The sequence below is a fragment of the Corvus brachyrhynchos genome, unplaced genomic scaffold (assembly GCF_000691975.1).
Source record: "Corvus brachyrhynchos isolate BGI_N302 unplaced genomic scaffold, ASM69197v1 scaffold69, whole genome shotgun sequence".
Lineage (NCBI taxonomy): Eukaryota > Metazoa > Chordata > Aves > Passeriformes > Corvidae > Corvus > Corvus brachyrhynchos.
The window spans coordinates 2,688,340-2,714,115 of record NW_008240228.1 but is presented as its reverse complement, the minus strand read 5'-3'; the positions used below and the strand labels follow the sequence as shown (position 1 = coordinate 2,714,115).

Here is a 25,776-nt window from a genome sequence, read left to right as displayed (position 1 = left end):
AAAGCAAAGTTGGGGACATTTGGGGAAGATGACAGAAATCCCTCCCTCCAAGAAACACAACGCCACTTTTAGTTTTGTAACACCAAGACAGAAGCAGACTGGAAGCTCATGACAGGTCACGGGTCCAGGACCAAACTTTGCCACAGGCAGGGCTGTGCGTGACTTAAACAGGGTTTTGTCCAAATAAAAATAACAGAACTAAGGGCAGTTCATATAAAGCACTGAGGCTCCAGTCTCTCTGGTACCTCTGAGATCTGGGCCTGGGAACTGGTTTGTGCCTCAGTTACTGGTGCACTTAGGGAAAAAACAATGCCTTCCGTACTACAGCTGCTCATCCTCAGCCACAATGCAGACAACAGGAGACAAAGCAAGGGCTGGTGGCAATCCTGATGCCTCTTTCAGTTCTGGCATCGCCACTTTCAAAGGAAAATGCATCGCAAAAATGTGTCTTAAACCAGGCATGAGCGGACTCTGCTGCCCATCTGAACTTGGTGCAAGCACTCCCCAGGGAAACTGCAGGGAGGTGGGACAGCAAGAGGGGACCATGGGGGCCTGGGGCTACCCCAAATGGGTGCAGAGTTCTCTGCAGCCACATCACAATCATCATCAACCTTAATGTGTATCAGCCAGTCATCCTTACATCTAATATCTGCAGCCTAGACTGTTATTTTGGGGGGGTTTTACATGGCGGTGATGTGAGGAAAACAAAACCCCACTTTTCTCAACAAATGCATGAGGAATTGCAAGAATTAAACAACACTTCACCACCTGCTCCCCAAATACTTCAACTTTGATAACACACTGCTTCACTCCAGAGCAGCCGTGGGTCTCCCACACGGTGCTGACACTGAGACACCCACTGCCACTGTTTTTAGGGCACAGAGTCAGCATTTTACACCTACACATGATTGCTGCTGGGAACTGGTGGGGCACAACACCATGTGAGTCTTCCCAGGGCTGACAGGCATTTAGAAGAAGCCTTTCTACAACCAAACCTCTATCACAGATTTTATTCTACAGGCCACAAAAGGGCCGGGGTGGGATTTTTATGGGGAGAGGAGCCCTGCTGTAGGGTGGGTGGTGTGAAACCCAGTGCCCCACCTCGCAGTCCTGCTCAGCTGTACATTTACCATAATGACCACCGTGGCACAGGCCACTGCACACGGGGAATGCAGTCTGCTCTTGACCAGCAGCACCAATGAAAAAAAGCTGAGGAGAGGGACAGCCTGTAACTCACAAAGTCGCACTGCAGCATAAACCATCTTTGTAGCTCGGATGAAATTTCCCTGCATGAGGTTCCCCTCGTGCCCTAAACATGCCCATTAACAAATGCAAGGTTGATGGAGCATTAACCCAATTAATGATCCCGGTGCTTTTTTTCCTCAGTGAAAGATTTTTGTGGCTGCAGTTTGATTGATCTTTCTGAAATATTTAAGTCAATTCCAGTGTGATAAAATTCTATGCTCGGGAAGTAATTGCCTTCATCTGACAGCTCTGACAGTGGGGCACTTGCTCAGGAGGGCAGAGGCTCTTGGGTCACTCCGCTGTGGTCACGGTCATCTCCTGCTTTTAATTAAAATGAGGATTTTGACAGTTTGTTAATTTAGAAGAAACAATTTGAACTGTATTACTTTTGGCTGCAATCCGCCACAGCAAAGGAAGCTTTATATACAGCAGATGCTTGAAGACAGTTAACATTTCTGTTTCTGCGTGTGTGGGGCCGGCTCGAGGAGCTCCTGGTGTTTTGCAAGCCGTGGCAGAGGGTTGTGAATTACTTTCCCACTCCATAAATCATCAGGCAGAGGAAGAGAGTGGAAGATGTTGGTGAGAGCTGAGTGCCTCAGTCCCCAGCACTGCAAATCGATGGGGCTCGCTGCCCACAAGCCCTGCTCGTGGCTGGGACAGTCCCTGCAATCTCAGCCCAGAGAATTTGGGATTAACACTCTGAGGAAGGGCAGGATCATGTGTGCAGAGCACTGCCCATGTTGGCAGGGAAGGCACTACCAAGGTACAGTGCCAAAAAATGCCTCAGTCCCATGGCCTTAAAACAGTCAGAAAGTTTCAAGGTTCTTCCTAACACACTAAAATTGTGCATTCCTGGCCACACACATGCAAGGGGCAATTTTAATCTGGCTGCTCTCTCTGACTACTTTGGACTTCTTCATCCTCTCCTGAAAGCTCACTCCTTAATTTCAGGGAATCCAGGGATTTGTACTGGCAAAATAAAAACACAAAATAATTTCATCTGCATTGTAAATTGCAGCATTCTTTCTTTCAAGGAAATATATTACTCTTCCTTTTCAAGGACACTATCAGATGGGAAATGCAGCCATAGGAATGTTCTAAGGAAGTAGGACTGACTCCCACTGAGTGGTTTTCACCTGCAACCATGGACATGAAGCAAAAAGTGCTCCTGTGCAGAAATCTAATGGGTAGGTCAAATTTACAAGGCAGGTGAGACAAAAGACACGAGGAGCTTCCTCAGCTGACATTTTAATTATTCCCTCTTGTAAAAGAGAAGTGCAAATCAAACACCTTCTTGATGGGAACAAAGCGAGGCAGGAGATTTCAGAGGATGCTCTGCAGCAGAGGTGAAGCCCAGCCCAGCATGACAATCTCTCATGTACAAGAAACTGCTCAAACATTTCTAGGCTAATCTCGATTTGATTCGATTTGCTGGGCTGCGTCGCCACCAAGTGCACTCTGTCCTCGGCGGCAGATTGGTCCTGACACGCTTAATAAATTAATCTGCCTGACACAGAGTGGCTCCCTCCCCCCTCCAACCCCGCCAGACAGCATGGGAAGTCAGGGAGAAGGAAAAGGGCAGTACAGATGCTGCTAATAAGAGAGAAACAGGGCTGCTTCCCCTGGCCTGGGGTGTGGGAGGGAGTCAGACCTCATCTCCTGCTCCAGAGCATTTTCCCAGGGCGGTTCATTAAAACCACGGTGTTTAAACTAGATTTCTACACCTATATATGCCAACACTCCTGGAAAATGCTACTTCATATGGAAGCATGAGCCTTAGCACTAAGGATCTTCAATTGCACTGTGCTCAGTGAGAATCATTAAATGCAATCTAGGACACAGATACCAATTACTGTTCTGCCCAGACTACAAAACTGTAAAATTCAGTAAAATTCACAGTCTCATGCTATCCTTTTAACTGTGTGATCCTGATAGTTAACTACTAACATCTGTTGGATCTCAGCAATTTCTGCAAAAAAAGCAGAAATGCTCATCCTAAATACTTCCCTTTCGTTCACTTTTCTCTCTCCAGAGATCTGTATCTGAAATGCCCTTTTTTTCTGCTGGCCCACACAGTTCATCCCACAGACAACAGAAAAGGCATTTAAAAGTCTCTGCAGGTAAGTCAGTGCTGTTCCCTGGTAATACATAGCACTTGTCTGGTGTAATTGGGTCCTGCATGAAGGGGAAGACAAGAAAGAAAGCTCAGCAAAGCACTTTCAAATTCTTAAGAGAGGCACCAAAGCCCAGATCTAATCATGTCAGAGCAGGAGATAGAAAAAAGCACATTTACACCTGGAGCTTTGGCTCCACAGGTAAGTGAGCTGCTTGGCAACATTTTTTTCCCTCTGATTCTATGACTGTTGAACTAAACTGCTGGGATTGAATAAATGTGGCTGTTTGGTTATAATTATAGAATCACAGAATGGTGTGGGGACCTTAAAGATTTCTGTTATACAGAACACAGTTTAATGGGACTGTAACCTGTCTGGCTTCTGTTCTGGACTACAGTGGCTCAAACCAAGTTCATCAGCAGACCTAGGGACAAATATCTCACTGAGCTGTGCAGAATGTGCAGTGACTGAACAACTGCTGTCACTGCATGGATGAATGAAATGGAAGGAGCAAGCACCCTCCAGGAAGGAGGCAAGCAGATGTGGACTGCAGATGCTGCAGGACCAATTTTATGTGGAAATCCCCTCCACAGACCTGTTACTACGTGGACTAAAGCATGTGCCTTAAGCAAAAGCCATCAGGATGGCCAAGCAGATTTCTCATTACTTCAGCTGTCAGGGTCCGCCTACGACACGCATGGATACGGACTTCCAGAGATTCCCTGCTGCCACCTAGTGTTTCCCACGGCCGACCACCGATGAAACGAGCAGAGAGTTTTCTACCTCAGCTTTCGATTGAGGGACTTCAGCAGCACCACTGGAGGCTCGGCCAATCCATGGAAACAAGGTATCTCCCAGCGTACTTCACTCCATTTTGGCTTTCTCAGCTGAGCCAAGCGGGAGCTCGCTGGACTGTGTGACTGATCTTGGTAAAACACACCCAGCCTTCCCAAACATTCACTGGGGAAAGCATTTACTGCTTACACTTCCCTGTTTGTCTTTCATGCTTTGCTCTGGGGGACCATGGCCATGGAACAGGTTCCAGGAGGACCCCGAAGCATCACCTCCACCTGCCTGGTCCTTCCCAGGCCCAGGCCCTGCCCCTGGCCCCAGGGAGAGTATGGTCAGTGCAGGGAAGGCTTTGGAGTAAAATGCTGGGCTGAACAAATGAGAAGGAGCTACAAACCATAACCACATCAGCAGTGATGGAGGCCTCCACCTCCAGGCAACAATCTGGGAGCATGGCTCATTTTTCAGGACAGGCAAGCCAGCCAGAGGAGTTACTGGAACAGTGTCCTATAGATTTGTCTTCAGGGACCAACTTCCATGTTAAAAAAAGAACGTGATTATGAGTGTCCTTGCTCAGGATCTAACTCCTGGCTTGTTCCAGGTTATAAAGTGCTACCTGGAGAGTATTCCCAGTCTGGTGTTCCCAGAGGAGAGCAGATTCAGTTTCTGAAATGCTGACACAAGAGTTTGAACCTTTAATGCACAGACCAATAGGTTAACGTGGGTTTTGAGCTCTAAAGGAGGCTGCTCTGCTTCAGCAGCTGTAGACTGTGAACTTTATTTAGTGCACTGCAAAGTTCTGCTCACCCACATAACCTTGCCCTTGCAAGATTCCTCCAACACTAAACATTACTTAAAATCTCAGTGCTGATGCATTTAAGAACATTCTTTTACTAATTATATTGGAGACAATTTTTACCCACAGAAGTCCGTAATCAATAATGATCTGTATTATTGTCTGTGACTGCTGCAGACCCAGGTAAAGTAACTCCTTTGTCATGTGAGTGGACCAATTCAAATCAGGACTGTTGTATGGGCAAAGGTTGCTAAGATGATAAAGGATTTCTGAAGAACTTCCTTGGATCTCCTCACGGCAGACAGCAAACTCCAAGACTCAGGGAAGCACTCAGTGAGCTCAGAGGGACTGTGCAGGTGTAGGTGTGAGCCTGCCTCCAAGCGCCTGCAGGAGGAGAGTATTGGCAGCACAAGTTCTTCTGGGGATGTCAGGGACCTTTCAAATGAGGGACATGATCAGCAGGCAACCAATTGTCACTCCTCCAAGGCAGAGGGGCAGAACAATGGATTAAAGGCTTTAGTGCAGTGCTGAACTTGTCTTCACAGTCCAGAGAAGAGCAAAGTGGAGTCCCACACCCACTGTCAGCTACAGCTACCACCTCTGAAAACCACATTCCTGCAGGCATTGTTCCTGCTTCATCTGAGCACATTTAAAGGACAGTAGTAAGATGGAATGTGAAAAACCTTATTTTTGCCACTTACAATATTTACTCTGTCTTCTAGGAGAGGGTTTTTTACTGGCAACCTCAGTGTTTCTCTCTAGGATAGCCAGGCCCTGCTTGTAAACCCCGGTGTTGGTGTCCATAGTCCAGCTGCAGACAGACTCCAAACGTACCTGGCTGAACCTGGGGGCTTGTCATGAAGAACTAGTATCTTGGTCAAAAAAGGTATGTGAATAATTCATTTTCTGGTTCATTAGTTGAACTGAAAAACTGAGGAATATCCTGTGTTTTGAGTCAGTCTGAAATTATGATGATGCTGGTTTTGATTCTCCAAATGAGGCTCTAGAAAAACAATGTCAAAATCAGGCTGGATGAAATGTTTCAACAGCATGGAACACAACTGAATGAAAGCGAAAGAGCTGCTGATCAGGAACTCTGTTGTTCAGAAAGCCAGAAACTCAAAACTATAAAGAAGCAGCCAGAAACTGAAAACTATAAAGAAGAACTGAGAATGTATCAGTTAAAGCATCATGGGGGAGGCGCTTCCTTTAGAATGGAATGGAATGGAATGGACTATTTCAGTTGGAAGGGAGCTACAAATCCAACTGCCTGACCAATTCAGGGCTGACCAATTTAAAAGCATGTTATTGAGGGCATTGTCCAAATGACTTTTAAACACTGACTCTATTGCTGAAATCAATTTCACAGGCAACAAAAGTATTCTTCTAAAGGACTTACATAAACCCTATAATTTTCTGAAATCAGACAATCCGAAATAAGCCCGAAGTTTCCTCTGTACAATGTAGAACATATGAGAACATATTAACCTAGTGATATGATTCTAAAAAACTTCTGAGCTGTGTACTTCTTGCACTGATTCATACTGTGGCTCATTTCTATTTGTACAGTGATTCATGTCCTGCAAGATTACACAGAATTATTTGGTAACTTGGCTCTTCTCACACCGTTAGACACATCGATGGACACTAGATGGCATATTTGTATTATATCTGTACAGGGTGGAACAGAGGAAACTGAAGTAGCCTTGTCACTTATAGACACATAAAACAAATGGCACTCAAGGGTGAAGCATTATCCCTTTGAAAGGAAAGCTTCCACTTAAATGTGGAGCAGTATTTTATTCCAGGAGCACGTAGCAGCAAATGCATTCCTGTTCAGTGATCAAATAAACTGCAAGCGGGGCTGCCTTACAGGACAATTGCAAATCTGACGACGATCACTTGCAGATGAAGATAATCACAGGAGAATGTTGGCTGGAAGGGACTTCTGCCTCCAGTGCACCCTCCTGCCCAGAGCAGGGCTAACATCCAAGTCCAATCAGGCTAAAGGGCATTGTCCATAAAATTCTGCCCTCTCCTTTCCAAAGGCTGACATCCCACAGTCCCCCCAGCTGCTGTCCTGCTGCTCAACCACACTCCTTCCACCCAGAACGTGCTATGCTGCAAGCTGCTGGCTCCTCCTTTCTAGAGACAGCCCCTCCACCCTCTCCCAACTGAGCAAGCACCAGACCAAATGTGCCATTGCAAAGTATGGAATTAAGAACCAAGAGTGACTTTACATGATGTGGTTACAAGGAAGGCCCACAAGATGTCAGCAGCCTTCCAGGTCCTGTCCTGGCAGATGCTATCAAGAAGGAGAAGTAAGAATTTGGGAGGGTGAGGAAGATGGGTCAGGACAACACTGCTTTGTCCATGTGCCCCCATGCAGCGGGCAAAGCCCTTGAACAGCTCTTTATTCCCTTTTTCCTGGTACGGCAATTCCACATGGGAGGAGAGGGCTGGGGATTTTCTAATGAAATCTGGATGTTTTTGACTGCTCAAGTCCAGACAAGGACCCTCATTCATCTCCTCCCTGAGGTCTCTGACCCCTCAGCATCACTGTGCACAGTACCCTCCATCCAAGCAAGGAAGCATGTAAATGTAGGAAAAAAATTATGCCATAAACCAGGCTTGAATGTCATTGTTGGGAAAATTTAAGAGGCCAAACAAGATGGGGAAGAGAAATACTTGTTTTTTTTCTTCCGTCTTCATGAAGAGTAAACAAAAGCTTTGATTTTCATGTCAGAGCTATTGAAAGGGCCACAACCAGTAACTCATTTTCTGATTGTTTGTTTCTCTCTGTAGGAGAGAGGCTAAAATGTATCAGTAGAAACTTTGAAAAGTTTTAAAAATTAAAGCTGACTCACCAGGATCGAGGTCAAGGCTTGAGGCAAAAATGAGAAAAGCTAAAATTTTAAGACAAAACATGTAGACCACTGAGATATGAGGGTGAACGGCTGGGAGAAAAGCTGGCAACCCTGTGGTCTGTCCCCTACAGAAATTGTCAGCTCTGCAACACCCGTGTATTGCAGGACACCAGGTAAATGATCTGCCATGGGTTAATGGCACAGTCAGTGTGCATCTCAAATTAATGTGCACCTCAGCTCAGACATGGGGCATCCAAGAGCACTTTGGTGAAGGGATGGAAAGGACAATGTTTCCTCTGCTCTGAAGGCAGCCCAGCCCCCAGGGCACAGAAGAGGCTCCTGCCATTTTCCTGACAATACAGCATCGATGTCAAGCTGAGGATCTCGCTCTGCCTTTGCTGAACACTCTGCATCACCCCTCTGTGCTAGTGCTCATCTCAGAGCATGGCAGACACCACGGGGCAGCGAGAGCCCTCATCCCCTTAAACCTGTGTTTCAAGGGAAGGAAATGGGGGAGAAAATTCAGGGAAAGTGAAACTCCACCACATGAGCATGGCTGGATTTACTGCAGTGTGCTCAGGGGAGAAGGTCATGTGGAGGTCCCAGCAGACAGAATTCTGTTTTCTTGAAGTCTCTACATATTTGGCCACTCAAACACTGACAGCTGCCTCCCTCCTTTCTCAAGGACAAACCCAGCACTGTATCACCCTGAAGTTGGGAACCTTGATCTTGCTGAAGGTGTGAATGGATGAAACTACCCAAAGCACCAAAAAACCGTAGCAATGGAGGCTTGATGCATGTAGCAGCACAGACAACTAAAGAATAACCCCAGTACGGTGGTTTTTTTCATGAACAAATGGCATTTTTCCCTCCAGTAACTTGACAGAAGTGAGGATGCTCAGCTGTTCCCTGCACTGGGAAATACGGGAAGGGATTTTAACAAGTCTTCAGTGCCACCCTGCTCCCACTGACAGCAGCAGGCATTCAAGAATGTTAATGGAGCATCTTTACAAAGCCAATGATGAGCTCTTTTGGCAAAAATCCCCAGAATAAAGGTTCTGGTGTCTGTTTTCCTGGTACTTTGAATGGAGTGGAGATGCATTTGCTTAGTTATTGATTCTGAAGCTTTCCAAAAATCAAAGGGTGGTAACAAACTGGAGCTTCTGTGTAGCATACGGGTGAAGACGAGCCAAGCATATTGTGTGCTGAGAACCAACAGCAAACCATGAGCTCCACGTACGCATGGAACAAGTACAAAGTACTGAAGCAAGAGGACCAAGAGGCCTGGCATCAGGATGTCAGACTTTATGAAGCCTATTTTAAGTACAGGCAGACACAGACTGTTCACATTTTTCATGCAGGGATGTTTTCAATGAGAAATCAGCCTTTTTTCATCCCCTCCTTGTCTCTACTCCTCAAACCTATCAAGATCACTGCTGTTCTATTTTTCATAAAGTTTTCTGCTGTGCTATACTTGGGCTTGCACCTGAAATACACAATCCTCTGCTGGTATCTGGGTCAGCCACACTGAGAAGGGAAATCCCATTATTGTCTCCCGTTGTTTTTGAAATGAATGAATTTGTACAGCCAGCTCAGGTTTGGATTCAAAGGCTGATACTTCCACGACGAGCCGCCGCTGCCACCCGTGTGCCAAAGCACGAGGAGCCTTTCATCCCAGCCAGCACAGAGGCAGGGGGATGACATCCCCCAGGATATCTGAGAGCCGAGGGCGCTGCCTTGTCATCATCACTGCTGCTGCTGCCGCCTTTGAATAGGGATGGAGCAGCGAGAGCGTTTATGATTTACTGGTTTTACCCAAAGGGATACACTGCATACCATCAGCTCTGCTTTGCAGGCTGAGAAACAAGCAAACACCACTAACTGAGAAATCTGCAAAACCTACAGAACTCAGAAAAAGTCTTTGCCTTCCTCTGCCTCAGCTCTGGTGAAGTCTAAAGCAAGCAAACACCAGTTGTGTCTCAAAACCAAGAAATGGTGCTGTCAAAGCTGGTCTCTCTGATCTGTGCTACTCCTCAGTCACGAAAGAGCACCAATTAGGAGGAACACTTCTGCCTCACACCACAAAGACAGTCAATACTGAGGGAATTAAATGGAAAATAAATTTTGGAGCACATAAGAGCAGAGTTACAGAGCTGCTGTATGACCTGAAACCACAGCATGAACTAACTCTGGCCAAATGCCTCAGCCTGATTTAATACTGTGACTGAGGGAACAACCATGAATCTTCTGCTGCTACACGTCAGTGCATTAATTGAACTATCAGCTGGGTAGAAAAGTTGTAAACAATACCAAGATCTCAGAACCTTTGGTTCCTGTCTTCATGAACTGCAAATGCATTTTAAATCTTCCATTCTCAGTGAAGTTATGAAATCCTCAGTGCCAAATACCCTTTAAACACTAAAGGTACTGGTGCAAGTGCACACATAAAAAACTTGTCTAAATTAAATGTTTATGCTGAACTAGTTTAGCAACATTAAATATTCTTAATTTTAAAGTGACTGCAACTCAGCTTCTCTCTGTAGGTTAAGATGTATCAAAACAAAGCATGTTAATTCTTAACAAATATACAATAAAGTGGTATCTAGCAACAGAGACAAAAGCCAATTCTCAGCTGATAGTCAATGCCTCTTAGTTGCTATTCAAACTTTCTAGCACTATTATGGAGGCCCATTTCAATTAGCACACATCCATTTGCAGGCCAAGGCCCAGAGTCATATCCTTAGAATGCCAAGAAAATTAATGCAATTTAAAACTTTTTAAGCTTATGGATTTATGGCTCCAGAACTGCAGGAAAGAGAGGATATTTCTGCAAGATAATAAACCTATTTTTTTTCTTCCCCATTTTAAAACATCTTCATGTATTCATGTCAAAACACCCAGAGATTTTTTTGGTGTTAAGAAGGGCTGTGGAACGAAGTTGTTCTCCTCCACTAGCAGGAAAAAGATTACCTACCTTTTCCCTCATTATTCTGGGCCACTATTATCAGTAAGATATTTTATTACAGCAAAAAAATGAAGACCTTGGTTTTATCCCCATTGTCCTGTAGCAGCACCCAGCAGAGCTGATCAGCAAGTGATGAGTGCCCTTCTGGAGCAGGCAGTAAATGTAAATTTGGCAAAGAGCACTTATCAAATATAACTAAAGGGTCCATGCTCTCAGGATTATCTGATTTTCCCTTGTTGCAGAAAAATCCACAGGCAAATGAAATCCTAAATTTACTCTGCAGCTGCATGGCAGGGAGAGGTGTGTGGCTGGCAGGGTATAGGCCACCACCATCGCACAGGTGCGATTCACTTGGATGTCAGGATGTGCAATCCCAGACAAAGTGCACAATCAGGGTCAACTGGTCTATCAGAATCCTGAGCCTGGAATCCTGATGGCTCCCTGTCCAGTGCTGCTCTACCCTCTAAGTTTTCTTCCCAGGTGTCCAGCGTGAGCCTCCCAAGCCATGACCTGGGGCTGTTTCCCCTCATTTTCCCACCCATCGAGGAGCTCAGCTTCATCACCATGTCCTACCCCTGCAGGCAGTGGTGGGTGGCAATGAGATCCCTCTCTGAGCTCCTTGCCCGGCTGAACAAGCAATTTAATTTCTTTCCTTTGGTGTACTTTTCCCTCTCTCCCTTGCTCCAAACTGCCTTTGCCTAAAGCACTGTTCTTAAATTAATTATCAAGGAGCTTTATGCTGCAGAGGAGCAGCGTTTTGGGCCTCCACTGGGACTTGTGGCTTTTTCTTCTGCAGCCCGGGAGCGCGAAGGCTCGGCCCCTGCCAGACCCGTGACTCGCACTCTTCTGAGACACTCCCACAAGTTTTACACACAGAATTCCTTTTTTCCTTGCAGCTCTGCTGTTAAGTGTTTGGATTTGCAGCTCCCTCCCAGCCGTGCCTGCCTCCCGGGACAGCTGATATGCAATACCCACACACTGCTGGCATTGCCTCATTAAGACGACATGCAATTCAAGGCAGTCTGAGGGATTCCAAGGGACTCTGCATGGTACCTTCATAGGAGCCAGCTGGATGGGAGTGATGCATGAGGGATCCACCATGGGCTTCGGCCGGTTGGCCGTGTCTGCCAGCAAACTGTGCCACTGCTGAGGCAGCCCCGTGAACTTCTGCTCCCGGTGGTCGAAGCCAGTGTGGACCCGGTGCTCGAAGTTGGAGGGCCCGGAAATTTCCAGCCGTTTCTTCTTTTTCCCGAACATGGTGGAAAGATCTGGAGAAGTCATGGGGAAACAGGGAAGAAAAAAAAACCACAACTTTACACTCTGTTGTAACCCTCAGCCATTCTACTTCATAGGGAATTTTAGTAGATGTCCTTAGCCAAATACCTGTATGACCTTCGCACACTGAGATCTATGCGAGGCAAGCATTTATCTGACCTCCTTTCTGGGAGAAGATTTTAAGAAATTAACTCAGTCTCTTACTATGTATGTTCATAATACTGTATGAAACAATGAAATTCCCAGGAAAAAAGCCCCAGGTCCTACTTTCTACTCCTCTCTCTGCTCATGCTGCAAGCTGCACCCCCATGGAAGCTCCGAGCCCAGAGCAATGCCAGCAGCAGTGGATGCTTTGGTCCAAGGACACAACTTGGGGTAAGTGGTGAGCTGCGCCCTGATACAAGAGGGGAGCAAACGCACCTACATCTTTGCATCCTAAATCTATACCCCAGATCCTGGACCGAAGACAACCCATCTCCCAGAGGAGAGCCTGGCTCTGCTGCGGTCAGATGTAGGTCTCACACAGCAGCAGTCAAAGGGGAATTCTTCCTGAGCCGTTTCAGCGATGAAAACAAAGAGCTCAGATGTAATTCTAACGTGGTCCAAGTGCCATCATCTGCATTTGTGGAGGGTTCTGCTTAAAAAAAGCAACAGGTATCAGCTCCTATAAATATCATGGCCTGACTTCTTCAGGAGAGAAAAGATTTGCTGTGAGAGCCACATGCCTAAAGCACCTGGGTTTATGCCCAGGTGGGCAGAGGTCCCTGGCTCCTGGCCAGCAGACTTGGGTGGGATTCATTACATCATGGCCCTACTCCTTTTAAGGTCCAGGAAGGAGCATCAGCTCTTTTGGTTTCTGTGCAGGTGGTGTGGAGAAGAGAGAGGAGTCCCTCCACTGCTGTACAAGAAAGGAGCTGGAGGCTGTTGGAGGAAATGTGACCTTCCCAGCTTTTCCATCACTGGATTGACCTGGCTGCCTGGTAAAGCTAATTGTTACAGGTCCTGCTCTACAGTAAGTGAATGGTTTTAGTCCATTTAGGTAGGAGTGGGTTGATTTACCTTCCTCCTGTCTGTTTTGCCCCCCCTGAGAAGGCAGGAGGGTTTCAGGGCACACAAGGGAACATAGGCTAATAGATTAGCTGGAACAAGAGAAGTTTCATTGGCAAGGTGAAAGGAGGCATGAGCTGCAAACTGAGAGGGATAAAGGTATTTGTTCACTCTACTGGCTTAGGAAATAGCCAGTACATTCACAACCTGCATTAACCCTTGGGGTTGGTGGGTCCCACCTTAAAACGAAGTGCAGCCTGACAGTTCTATTGAAGCAAGTTCAGAACTGATTTTCTGGAGCACTCCAGAAATCTGCTGTGCACGGCAAGGACAAATTCCTGGTCCCAGGGAAACAGAGAGAGGTCCTGTTGCTTTTCAGTGAAATACTGTCCTGTCTCAGAACAGTCCTCCACCTTGCTCTCTGGGCCATTTCAAGCAGGGCTGGCTAAGCACTTGAGCAGCACCTGTCTGAAATAGCAGTGGGGTGAGGAGGCTGGCAGCTGTGTAAAACCTCTTCTATCACAGCTGTAAAGGTGCTGCCCTGACTTTGATTCAGGAGGCAGAGAGGAGAAGCTCAGAGAAGAAAATACAGTTGTGTTACCGCACCAAAAAAAAGATGGGGTGATAAATCAGGTATTTATTCCACCCTCATTGCCTTTTACTAGTTTGTCTAAAGATCAAGTCCATTATTTGAAAATTGATTGCTGGCTGCTTTGTAAAGCACTCCCCCCCGTGTATTTGTAGGTGATTGTCTCCCTTATGCGTATTTCCTTTAGACAAGGCAGACTTGCTCCTGTTGGCCTCTCTCCACGGGTCTCATCTTCCATACACCTCTCTGGCTTTCTACCCTACTCTGAACTTCCCAAAATCTCCTGCTCTTTTGACAGTGCCTCTCCAGCTCTGTTAACTTGGATATCTTCCTCACCTTCCTCTCCCAAAACCTCCTACAATCACTTTGATATGTGGCATTTCTCCTTTTTCAGCATCATAATTGTTTTATTTTTCTTTGGTGCATTGGGGTACCTTGTGGCATTCCCAAACATGCTTCCAAAGCCACCACGGTTGGTCTCTGCTCAGAGACTGTCCATTTTCCAGGCTCAAATGGAAGCAGTCGCCAGGTCAGGCAGTAGCTCCCAACCAGAGCTCCACAAATCGCAGCCAGCTGCAGATCAATGGCACTGCATCGATTTCACTCACCCTCGGGGATGGGAATCCATGAGACTATTGGAGTAACATTTTAAACCATCAGCTCTAGACATGTATTTTTTCCTCTGATCAATGCCAGGGTTTCCTGCAGGACTCGTTTAAACCATCAGCTCTAGACATGTATTTTTTCCCTCTGATCAATGCCAGGGTTTCCCGCAGGACTCTCATCCCAAGGCAGCTGCTGGATGCTTGAAGTCCTCCCGAGCTCCAAACAACATTGGATAACTAAAAGCACATCAGCTGGCACAGTGCACATTGCTTTTTAAAATGAACAGCACATTCACTTGACAAGACACCAGTCAGCCAGTTACCTCCATTTCACTGCCAAGCCAACCTCCCCTTAGCACAGTCCCTCCAAAGAACTGTAACAGACACAGCAGTCACAAGGAAGCTTTGTTTTCCCTCATTTCTCCATTCTCAAGAATGGAAATGATGCTGCTTGTTTTCTTCAGCTGTCTGAGGATGGGGGTTTGGGGCAGCCAAGTCTGTGAAACTTTTTGCTCTGGGCTTGTAAGTGTCCTGATTCAGTCCCCACTGCTATGCTTGTACCTCATACCTCATAAAAAAGGGAGATGATTTAATTTTTCCCATAGCTCTACTGATATGACACAAAAAATAAAGGACTTATTTAATCAGGTGTGGAAGCAGAAGATATCCTGGGTAAGTGAATACATGTTCTCCAAGACATATAAAGCTCTTTTAGGAATAAGAGGTACCTAAGTGCTTTGAAGAGAAATGATGGAGCTTTCCAGAATGCTGGATAATGTGTGTGTAGCAGAAAACTTACGAAATTTGTATCAAGAACACAAAATGTATGAAGTTCATTCAGGCACCTGCCCATTCACACAAAACAGCAATCCCCTCACAGTTATTAAGAACCCCTAATTTCCTAATGGGATTACTTAGGAAAACATCCCACAGACAATAGGGCAGCCTTTATCAGAGGCACAGGGAGCTGGGAGGCTGCGGGGCAGCTCTGCGGAGCTGCCTCTGTGCCACCCCCACGCCAGGGCACTCACCCTTAACTTAATTCTTCCTGACAGCTTCCAACGTAGCCCTGACTGTGCCAGGGCTCTCAGCAAATGCCATCTCCCTGTGCAGCTCCTCCTGTGCTCAGCCCCACAGAAGGAGAGGAAATGAGAGGTATTGTACTCGTAATGTGTTGCTATTTTGGTGGGATGAGCACAACCAGGATGTCTGTCCTCTCCCTGCACGTGCTTTGCCAAGGGATAGTCGGGCTGATTCCAACACCTCATGCATGGCACAAGGTGACACTCGACACAAGGGGGCTGGGGAGCCTGTGCTAACAACAGCTACTGCTGATGGCAGGGGGCTTGAGCTGGCTTTGGGGGGAAGAGAAAACAGAACTCATCATTTCATTGCTTCAGTGGGGCATTTCTACAGAAATATTTCCCCTGCTCTTACACTGAAATGATGCAGCACATTAATTTTGGGCTTCTAAATGTGAGGTCTGAAGGAGGCAGTCCTTTAGTGACAGCAAATGCCAGGAGCTGTGTCTTCAGCTGCAGGCTGCCATGCCAAGGTCTCCTCAACCCACAGTCCAATTGTGGCACAAGAGTCAGAGATAAGGGACTTTCTTTGCCAAAGCCATGGTGGAAAAAAGATGGACATGACACTTACTAAAGGAAAACACAATACTGGTGGGGAAATTCAGACTATTGCACCACCTCTCCTCCTGAGCAACCCACAGCAGTGCTGGTCTGAGATGCGCCTCTAGGGAATGGGGAAGGAACAGGGACAGCAGGAGGAACGTGTGAGCTGCGCTCTGTAGATACAGCAACCCGAACACTTCTGTAATTGCAGTGTTTGTCTTTCTTTGTCTCTGCCAAGAAAGGAGCAGTGCCAGCTCTGCTGGTGCCTGCTGAGGAGCCGTAACACAGCTCCACCCGGCTGCTGCAGGCACGAGGCAATGCTGAGAGGGTGCTATCAGGAGCAATCACTGCTTTTGCTCTTAATGCTGTTTACTGTAGTGCCTAACAAATCGAATTACATGCTAATCAGCACACCCTGCCTGCTAGATCTATGCCAGCCCTGGCTCCTTTGCATTGCACTCCTTTCTGTGCACAGCAATAATTCACTGAGCATCACAGTGCCATAGGCTCCCAGGCTGGTCCAAATTTTAACCATGTCCCTCAAGGACAGATCAGGTCCCCACAGAGGAAATTCCCTCAGATAATGCCCATGCAAGGTGTGTGATGCGGACCAGCAAAGTAAATCCACTCTGTCAGATACTGCACTACCATTGTGCCACCTCCCAGTCACAAATGAAGGGGTTTTTCCAGCAAGAAGTATCCTACAGTCCCACACTGGAGCCAGGAGGGTGGCAGTACTATTCTGGGTGCCAGACTCTCCCATGGTGGTCTGTGCTCAGGATGGGATTTCCAGCAATAGCCTTCCCACAAAAAGTTAAAGCCCTGCCAGCTCACACCCCATAGCTCACACAGAGGTCACAGAGCTGTTCACTTTCATAAGTCTGGCCCCATCCTGGGGTTTTTATGAGTTGTTCTTCTCCTGTATGTGACATCTGGGGACACTCACAGACTGATGAACTGAAAAGCTGAAAGTCCAGATGTATGTTACTGCCCTCAAAGAACAAATTTTTGCATTTACAACAAGTAAAATCCAAATTAGGTTTTGGAATAAATTGGAATAAAAGGCAAAAAAGGATTACTTCAATCCTAAGGTTAATAGTATTCTGTATCTTTTATCATATCCTAAGAGAAATCCAGTCAACCTACTAAATAAGAGAGAACTCTGCTTAACTCTGCCCCATTTTCTGTTCCCAATAAAAAAGTTTTCTGCTTCCCCTCCAAATAGCTGGTCTTTTAAATTAAGACTAAAAAAGTTGGAAAGCTCTTTCCTATTTTGTAATCTTGAAAACTACCAGAGTCCCAAGTGCATCCCTTAAGCAGTGACAACAGCCCTTGCCATCCCAGATGTCCCCAGATAACCCTGAGCAAAGGTCTGTGAAATTCTGCCACACATAAAAACATACAATAACCTTACAAAGTTAGTACCTAGAATAATGAAGTGGAACTTTTAATGACTCTGTACTATAGCTATGTAAGCCCTATTTTTTTTACTGTGGTATTTCAGCAGCCAGATAAAGTGTCCCACTACCCTCAGGAAATCATGTGTGGTCACCATGACCCTGAGCCACCCTGGGAAGCCTGCAAGGATTGCTTACACACACCTCACTGCTGCTCGAGCACGAGCTGGGCTTAAAATATTCCCTCAGGAGGGGCTCCGTGCTGTCTGCCTCAGCCCAGCAACATGTTTGCTTTCAAACAACCAGCAATTAGTTCATTTTCAATTAGGAAGTGTACACTGCATTAAGCCTGTGAGCCTGTATTTTCTGCAGGGATTCCCTGTGGCTCCTCAGCTGAGCGAGCAGGAGCAGAGCCCTTTTCCCCTGGGGATGGGCATGTTATTAGCATCTAAAAATTGCTTTCATGCATGCTGAGTATCATCTGTGAGCCCAAAGTGGGGGGCAGCAGTAAGGGCTGTGAAAAGGTCCTGTGAAAAGGCACATTTCCTCCCAGGTCAGCCACACAGCCAAAAAACCTGGTTACAGGCAGGAGCTTTAATAAAATACTTCATTTTTAAGAAACCTGACAGAGACACAGATTGCAAAATGGGGAGATGGGTGCAGGTCGCTTTCTTTTGACAATTTTTACTTATTAATAATAGTTTTCTGTAACACAAGGACCTCAATTATTCCCCTCCAGAGCAACCCAAATGCAGTAATACATCATTAGCTTTGGTGGCTTCTGTTCCCCCACTCTGATTAATTGTAACCTTTCCCAATATTTGATCGTAAATGAGAGAGTATGAATTGAGAAGCACAAATTAAATTAACGTGTCAAGGCAGCCTGCAGAGCCAGTGCTCCAGACAAATGTGAGCTGGGCTGAAACTCAATCTTGAGGAGAAAGGAAATGTCTGGGATGGACTGATGGCAGCATAAATTGCTGAGAAATCCTCCCTCCTCTGTGAAGTGAGAGGTAAAAACGATGTTGGTTCTCCTTCAGCTCACACTGGCGCAAGTTCCTGCTCCTGAGGCAAGTGGAAGGAGACCAACACATATCTGTGTATCTATATACCTAATATATATTTAACAGATTTACTATATTTAATAAAACTATTAAAAATGAGGAAAACTGTTTGGTTTTTTCCTTTAGCAAGGAACAGCAACAGCAATAGTTTTGCATTTCCTTTCTGTTTAAGGATGGTTCTCAGCTTCTTGATGGGGACCCTCTGCTGGCTGCAGTCAGAACCTGAGTTTCTTTTGTAAAAAAAAAAGAAGCATGCCCTAACTGCAGGCTTACATTTTTAAGAAGAATTTATCTCTATTTTTAACTGAAAACACAGAGAGCACTACCCTGTTTTTCAGGAGATAAAACCAGAAGCTATACCTGGAAAAGCAGAGTGAACTGAATGAGAAGACAATAAAGTTCATGGAAAGACTCTTAAAAACCACGCTGGTTTCAGGTCAGGCCTGACACACTACTTGACAAAAGGAGAAATCCTGTTTGACTTTCCAGAGACAATATTCCTAAATACCTTCCTAACTCCCAGGGTATCATTCTGGATGGATAAGATGGAAACAAATGGGAGACACCCAGGAACCAGGGGGCAGCTGCCTGCAGAGCATCTCAAACCAGAGGTAGGTGAGTCCTCTCTTGTATTTATTTATTCATTTACTGGTGTTATCTACAGGGAGATCTCATTACTTCCTTAGAGACAAGGTTTTTGGTTTTGTCACAGGAATGGACAACACCCCATGCAGGTGAATACCAGGTTGGCTCACCTGTCTAATGAGAGACCCCATTTCCCTTGATCCCTGCTTATCCCTCTGCTCCTAATTATGACTTGAGCATTTCGATTTGGGAACAATAAAGTAACACCTTGGAAAATGTTCTCACATACTCTGCTAATGATGATTTTAAACGTTGACCCTCTGGCAGCATCAAAAAGGACCCACAAATCCTGAATAAACCAAGTCAGCTCACATTTTCAGTCTTTCACCATTTTGCTAAGCTCTTCTGCACACAAATAATGTACTGATAGAAATTAATCACCTGTGACCACATCATTTTTTCCAGGGTATTTTTTCAGTTCAACCAAAGTATAGAAATACCATTTTCAGTGCATGCCTGTATGAGTTTTAGAATGAAAAGCTTGATGATCAATAGGATTCAACTTACTAGCATGGATTTTCAAGCTGTCTGGTATTTTTTTTTTAATATGGGACAGTCTTGTAAGTCATTTAACCACTATTAAAATACATGCCTTAATCATGGCAAGAGAGGTACTGATGGACTAGTCCAACAAAAACGCCTCTTTCCCAAAGCCCCTCATTTACCCTGCAGCATTCTGCTCATTTCAACCTTAGGTGAAATCAGCAAATTGCTCTCAGAGTTTCTGTGTCACTGTGCAATACAATAAAAATACATTTAAACAACTACAAAGAGTTGTCATTGTCCATGACTCTTTTCAATCCCACAGTACTTCGTTTATGGTTGAAAATGCCTTCATTTGTCACAGCACAGCGGTGTGTCTCTTGATAGCTCGCCCATGAGACATATTTAATAGAAATCCACAACTGAACAAAAGACAGGAAAAAATAATAACAAAAGCCAATGTATGCTTCCAGAGAAATAGTAAAAGCTGGTACAGAGTGGCCAAACTAGGATTGATGTACTCCAGGGAACAATACTCATTCTTCTTATTGAAAGCTACTCTTGTACAAGGACTCATTTCCACACACTGACTGACATGTGCTTTCCTAATTTAGAAGTCTTGTGATTCCCAGTGGATTTTAATGCTCAGTAATTTTCAGCTGAGTAGCTTAAACGCATATATTGTAGTCAGTCACTCTCTATTATCTTATACACATGCACACATAAATAGCAACGTGGACACGGAGGTTCATGCAGGGAATTAGTCTGAAACAGCTCTGGGCAGATTAAAGAGGAAACCCCCCCTCAGCCCCCTGAATCCCTGGAGATAACTCTAATAATTTCTATCCCTAGCAAGTGAAAAGATTCCAGATTTGCAGAAGCAAATAGTCCTCTGGGTGCTCAGCCTGAGATAATTAATGGTATTAACTTTGTTAGGAAATGCTGGACATCCACAGGGAGAGGGGATTAAATGAGACACCCATTAAATGAGACACCCTGAGTCTCAAGTTACTCCTGGAACTTCTGTTGTAAATTCTTTTTTTCTGAGTTGATATTAGCACTTTTTAAAGACAGCTCTATACTGTTCTACACCAATGGATGCAGGTACTCTATTTCTGTGTTTTCAATTAGAAAAAAAAAATCAGTAAAAGGAAATACTATCAAGAATGAAAGTGATGATACATCAGTAGAGAAGACAAAGTAAGCAGAAAGATCAGACAAATCTGCAGGAAATACCAAAACCAGAACTGTGAAACAGTATATAATTCTGAATTTTAGTAAATATGGACATTCCTATTGGTTAGGTAACTGCAGGATAAGAACTGCAAGGATATGAAATTCTGCATTTATCAAAAGACTTAGCAAAGTGCTTGAAAAACACTTGGAAAATTGTTCTTATCAATCGTGCACCAGGTTACACCTTCTTTGCATTCTGGGCACCTCAGTGGGGTCCACTGGCAAAGCCTCAGCAAAAGAGATGGACTGGCCCCAACTGTAGCACAGCACAGGGGACACTAAAACATCTTGGGTTTACATGTAAAGCTTTAGTTTTAACTTTCTGAAACTGAGTTTCCTCCCCAACACTTGATGGTAGCTGCAAAGCTGGCATTACAAACATACAGAATCCCAGAATGAAGGCTGGAAGACACCTTCAAAACCATCTAATCCAACCAACACTTCCAGAGACGGTGACTCCACCACCTCCCTGGGCAACTTACTCCAATGCCTGACCACTCTTCAGTTAAAACATTTTTTCAAGTACCTAATCTGAACCTCCCCTGGTGCAGCTAAAGGCCACTTCCTCTTGTCCTTTCAGCTGAGATACGACAGAAGAGACCAACCCCAGCTCACTACAAACTCCTTTTGGGTAGCTGTAGGAGTAATAAAGTCCTCCCAGCCATGCCAGGTCCCTCTGCCTCTCCTCCTAGGACGTGTTTTCCAGGGCCTTCCCCAGCAATGTCCTTTCTGAAGCGAGGAGCCCTAAACCGAACACAGCGCTTGAGGTGCAGCATCATCAGTGTGACCTCAACAGTGACCAAAGCATGGTATGCTGCAGTAGGGATTTCCCACAGCTCCCTGAAGGACTTATCCCAGGACTGCATGGTTTCTCACAAGTGCCTGTAATTACTGTGGATGTATGCTGATAATTTTTAATAGACAGCTTTCACTTGGAAAAAAAAGGAGGCAAAATGTTTTCTAGGTCTAGAAACCAACTGATTTTCAGCTGGTTGCATCCATGAACACATCAAAATTGCATCAAGTAGGGGCTCCAGTGGGGCGCCTGCCCCAGCACAGATGATTTTACAGCCCCCAGAGAGTGTCATAGTGACAAGCACGAATGGGACTGGCTGGGGACACACCCCTGTGACAGCATCACGCGCCACTGGAACAAGGTAATGACACCGGGGCTCTGGAATCGACCTCCTGCCACAACTCCTCACTGGTATGTTTGCATTCAACACACTTCATTTTCCTACAATAATAATCACTGCATTTCTTACTTTACTTCTAAAACAGTACAGGCTGTGCTGGCTCTGAGGAATTGCTCTGTTACCATAACATTTGTAAAAAAACGTTGCTTTCCAATGAATGATCAACAGCAACAGATGCTTCATTATTCATTCATTATTAATAGCAAGCCTCTCATAAGAATATTCTTTAGGATGAAACACAGGATCTGACCTGTGTTTGCCAAGAAATGGTGCAAAATCAGTTTATTTGGAATGTCAAAATACCTTTAAAATGCAAACAAACATATCTATAGATAAATGTATCCACACCAAGTGCCTGCAAGATGAAAATCATGCCTGTTGTTATCACTGCAGGTTCCCTACCTTTCTGTCTGGTTTTACTCTGCATTGCTGTAACATGTAATTGAAAGGAAATATTTCCACAGTCTACAATAAATCACAAATGTGTAGAGTCTACCTTAAGTTTTTATTCCTTACATTATTTTCTTGTCTTTTTTTTTCCCCCACACTGCATTGTGCTGGAAAACTGGTCTGAAAGTCAATTCTTACCCTGTTACCTACTGAGTTGCTGTCAGGCCATACTGTTTCCACATTAAAAATGAGAACTGATCCCTTGAAGAGTTACTAGAGCTTACTATTTATTACCTCCTTCAGGAAGTTTAGCATAAGCTCTTTATACAGAACATGGAATGTTTATAAAGCAGTGTCTGCTCAGTCCTCCTCCCTCTGGATCATCCCCAGCAATCAATAATTGCATCTGAGGAATTCCTCAACACTGATTTTTTTTCAGAGCTAAGCGACCCTGCCATGCAGACTTTGTGTTTTCCCACCTTCAGACAGCAGTTCGGAAATGATGGGTCTCACCTGCCCTCTACCTGGGAGGTAATAAGACTCTTTACACCTTATCTCTGAAGCTGATATCAAAGTTTTCAGACCAGCCACAGAAAAGCAAACCAAAACTACAGTAAACTGAATGAAAGAACCCACACGTTTTTATCTCTGGGAAATCAGTGCAAATCCAGAAAGATGAATGATACTGGGAGGTTTTTTATTGTTTTCCACCTTTTAAATACCAAAAATAGAAATGTTTTTTGACTGCAGGAAGGTTTTGAGCAACTGGAGAGGTTACTGCATCTCAGATGGCCACCACTGCCATCCTCCTAGAGATGCTGCCTGCTACAGGAGGTGGCTCCCATCCCTTCCTTCCGAGGAAGGATGCACACACATGAATCACTACATTTTGCTGGGCCCATCCATACCCTGTTTCTGGGAAGGGCCTCTCCAGGCCCTCTCCAGGATGAGGGGTTTAATCTAAAATGGTCCAAAAGGACACTTTTAGCCTCGCAGAAAAAACAAAAAACCAAGGAAAAGAGTTTGCCAGGTGAGTAAGTGAGCAGCTAAGATGACTCCCAGAAATCTTGCTCTGGAAACAGCATGAGAAGCTGCCATGTGACTTTGTGTACGAGCTGATTCAGCTCCCAAACTTTTAGACAATTATGTTAAAAAGCCACTTCTCTCCCAGAAGAAACACTTCTGCTGGAACAACATGGCATCGTCGTTCCCCAGTCTGCACTGACTGATTCTACAGCAGCTCTCAAGGCTGTCTCATCGGGAAAACACCATCATAACAAGGAGTCTGTGAGAGAAGGCAAGATCTTCTCCAAGTAATTTCTGATAAATCTTATTTACCACTCAGGGCAAGATGCTGAGGCTACACAGCAGTGAAGAACTTGGCCATCGTCTCTCAGCAATCAATGGCTCACAGATCCCCGAGGTTCCCATCCTGCTCGGTAAAATGGCACCAGTGACCCATCAGACTCCAACCCCTCTGTTTATACTTAAATATATACATGTATATTTAAAATTAGCATATTTAGATCTGAGATTGCAAGTCCTTCTTGAAGGCTCAGCATCAAAAATACACTATCAATTAGAAGATAATAATTAACAGAAAAGGACATCTCTGCATGCTGACTCTGATTGCATCCACTGCTGTTTCCAGAGGCAGGGAGATTCATTAATTCATTCATTCCCCACTTCGTTACGGAATGACTCCAACAAAGCTGCTGATACAACTGGGAAATCAAAAGATGAGCCAGGAAAGTGACTGCAAAAAAATGCATTAAGGGAACATGTGTGGTTATGTCAAGTGGTGGGGCCAGAGTCAGCACTTCAGGAAAAAAGGGACTGCAGAGTCGCTGGCTGAGAGGAAAATTAAATGTGCAGAAGGAGTTCAGATCCTAACAGAAATATTTTCTTACCAGAAAAAGACGATGGTTTCTGTTCTAATGAAATATGCTATCCTACAAAATCTCTCATTTAATTTTCACCGTTTTCCTCTTGTACTTAAATACGGAATCATGTAAAACTCAAAAGCTATTTAAGATATAGTTAACCCCCCAAAATGTCAATTTAGGCTTTTTCTCAAGTTTTGAACATAAGACTCAATAAATACCCTGGTATTTTCTGTTTCAGCTGATCTGAAGGTTGTCGTGCTCTAGGTGGGCATCTGAGATGACTTGCTGTTTGCTTCATGGGGCAACAGAAGGGCTTCAGAAAGATGATTTTAGAACAGCCATGAGACTCAAATTGCTTTGAGACACCACAACTGGATGACCAGAACATCTTTTTACACCCTACCCCTGTAATTCAGTCTCTCCACTCCTTGCATCTGCACCCTGTGCACCCACCCCAGTGTGTGTAACTGAGCCTTGAGCTCAGCCATACTGACAATCCTGGCTTTCTAAATTATTTCTACCTTCTTCAGGATAAAGGCAGGAAGATGTCCTGAACTGCTTTTAAAATGATTATGCAAAGCACAGTGGGCTGTATAATACCTTTTCCAATAAAACTCCCTTTTAGTACTCTGACAGCAATCAGCTGTGTTATTATAACTATTCTTTCTCCTTGTAACACTCAGGCTGAATGTTTTAAATGGAAATTACATCATCTTGTCCCCCCGTGTTTCTTACTTGTTGCGTGTCCTTGCAAGTAACCAACGCCCAGGATGCCAAAAGCTGAAGGCTCAGCTCGCCCACGTAAGAGATGTGATATGAATAAATCAGTGCAAAGTCCATGTGAGCTCCTTCTCTCTCACTAGCAGGGGCTCAGGCTGGAAGAGCTTGATATGCACTGGAGCTGCCATGCAGCCTTTAACTACCCATGGTACCATTTTAAAACATCAGTTCATTCAGGGTATGGGTTCATTTTTTAGAATAGCAAATATGCAGCTGCGTACCTACAGTGAAATGAAAAAAAGACTGTATTTACTGGGGTGGTGTGACACTTCTTTTATAGGGTTTGACTTACTGGAAAGGAGTTTTGAAACTCAAAGGAGATGCCAGAATGCTAAGAGTTCTATTGTAAGTGTCACTCTCAGCCTGGTTAGGGCAAATCTCACTCCTGAGCACCTGGATCACAATCAAACCCAGAGCAGAGCTGGGCACCTGCTGCTGTGCATTTCGTATCTCCCCAAACTCATCTTCAAAGCTCATCTGTCTTTTCCCCACTGCAGAGCTGTGTCATCTCAGTCTCGGGCTTTCTGGAGCATCATTTGGTCCTGATGCAACTGCTCTTGGCTTCAGGGGGAGGGAGAACTCTGACCCAAGAAATAGCCACTTTTTCCTCTGTTTCCCTCTCCTAAGATAGGAACAATTGAAAAAATAACCCTCCCTGGTGGCAGTACACCCAAGAGGAGGGGAGGGGGCACACAGCTGACTTTATTTAAGAAAGCCTCTTTCCTGCTCCCTTTCTTTGCAACAGAGGCCAGAGGAGATGTGGCTTCCCTCCCTCTCCTTTG

General features: G+C 45.0%; 1 protein-coding gene across 5 annotated transcripts in view; it reads right to left on the bottom strand.

Moving 5' to 3' along the window:
* PAK5 (p21 (RAC1) activated kinase 5) overlaps positions 1-25,776 on the bottom strand; it is a 121,887-nt gene that overhangs the window by 26,680 nt on the left and 69,431 nt on the right. For all 5 annotated transcript variants that reach the window (XM_017745252.1, XM_017745253.1, XM_017745256.1 and 2 more), the window contains one exon: positions 11,830-12,044. In XM_017745252.1, the coding sequence (XP_017600741.1) occupies positions 11,830-12,044 (215 nt within the window). The remainder of the gene's footprint in view (positions 1-11,829; positions 12,045-25,776) is intronic.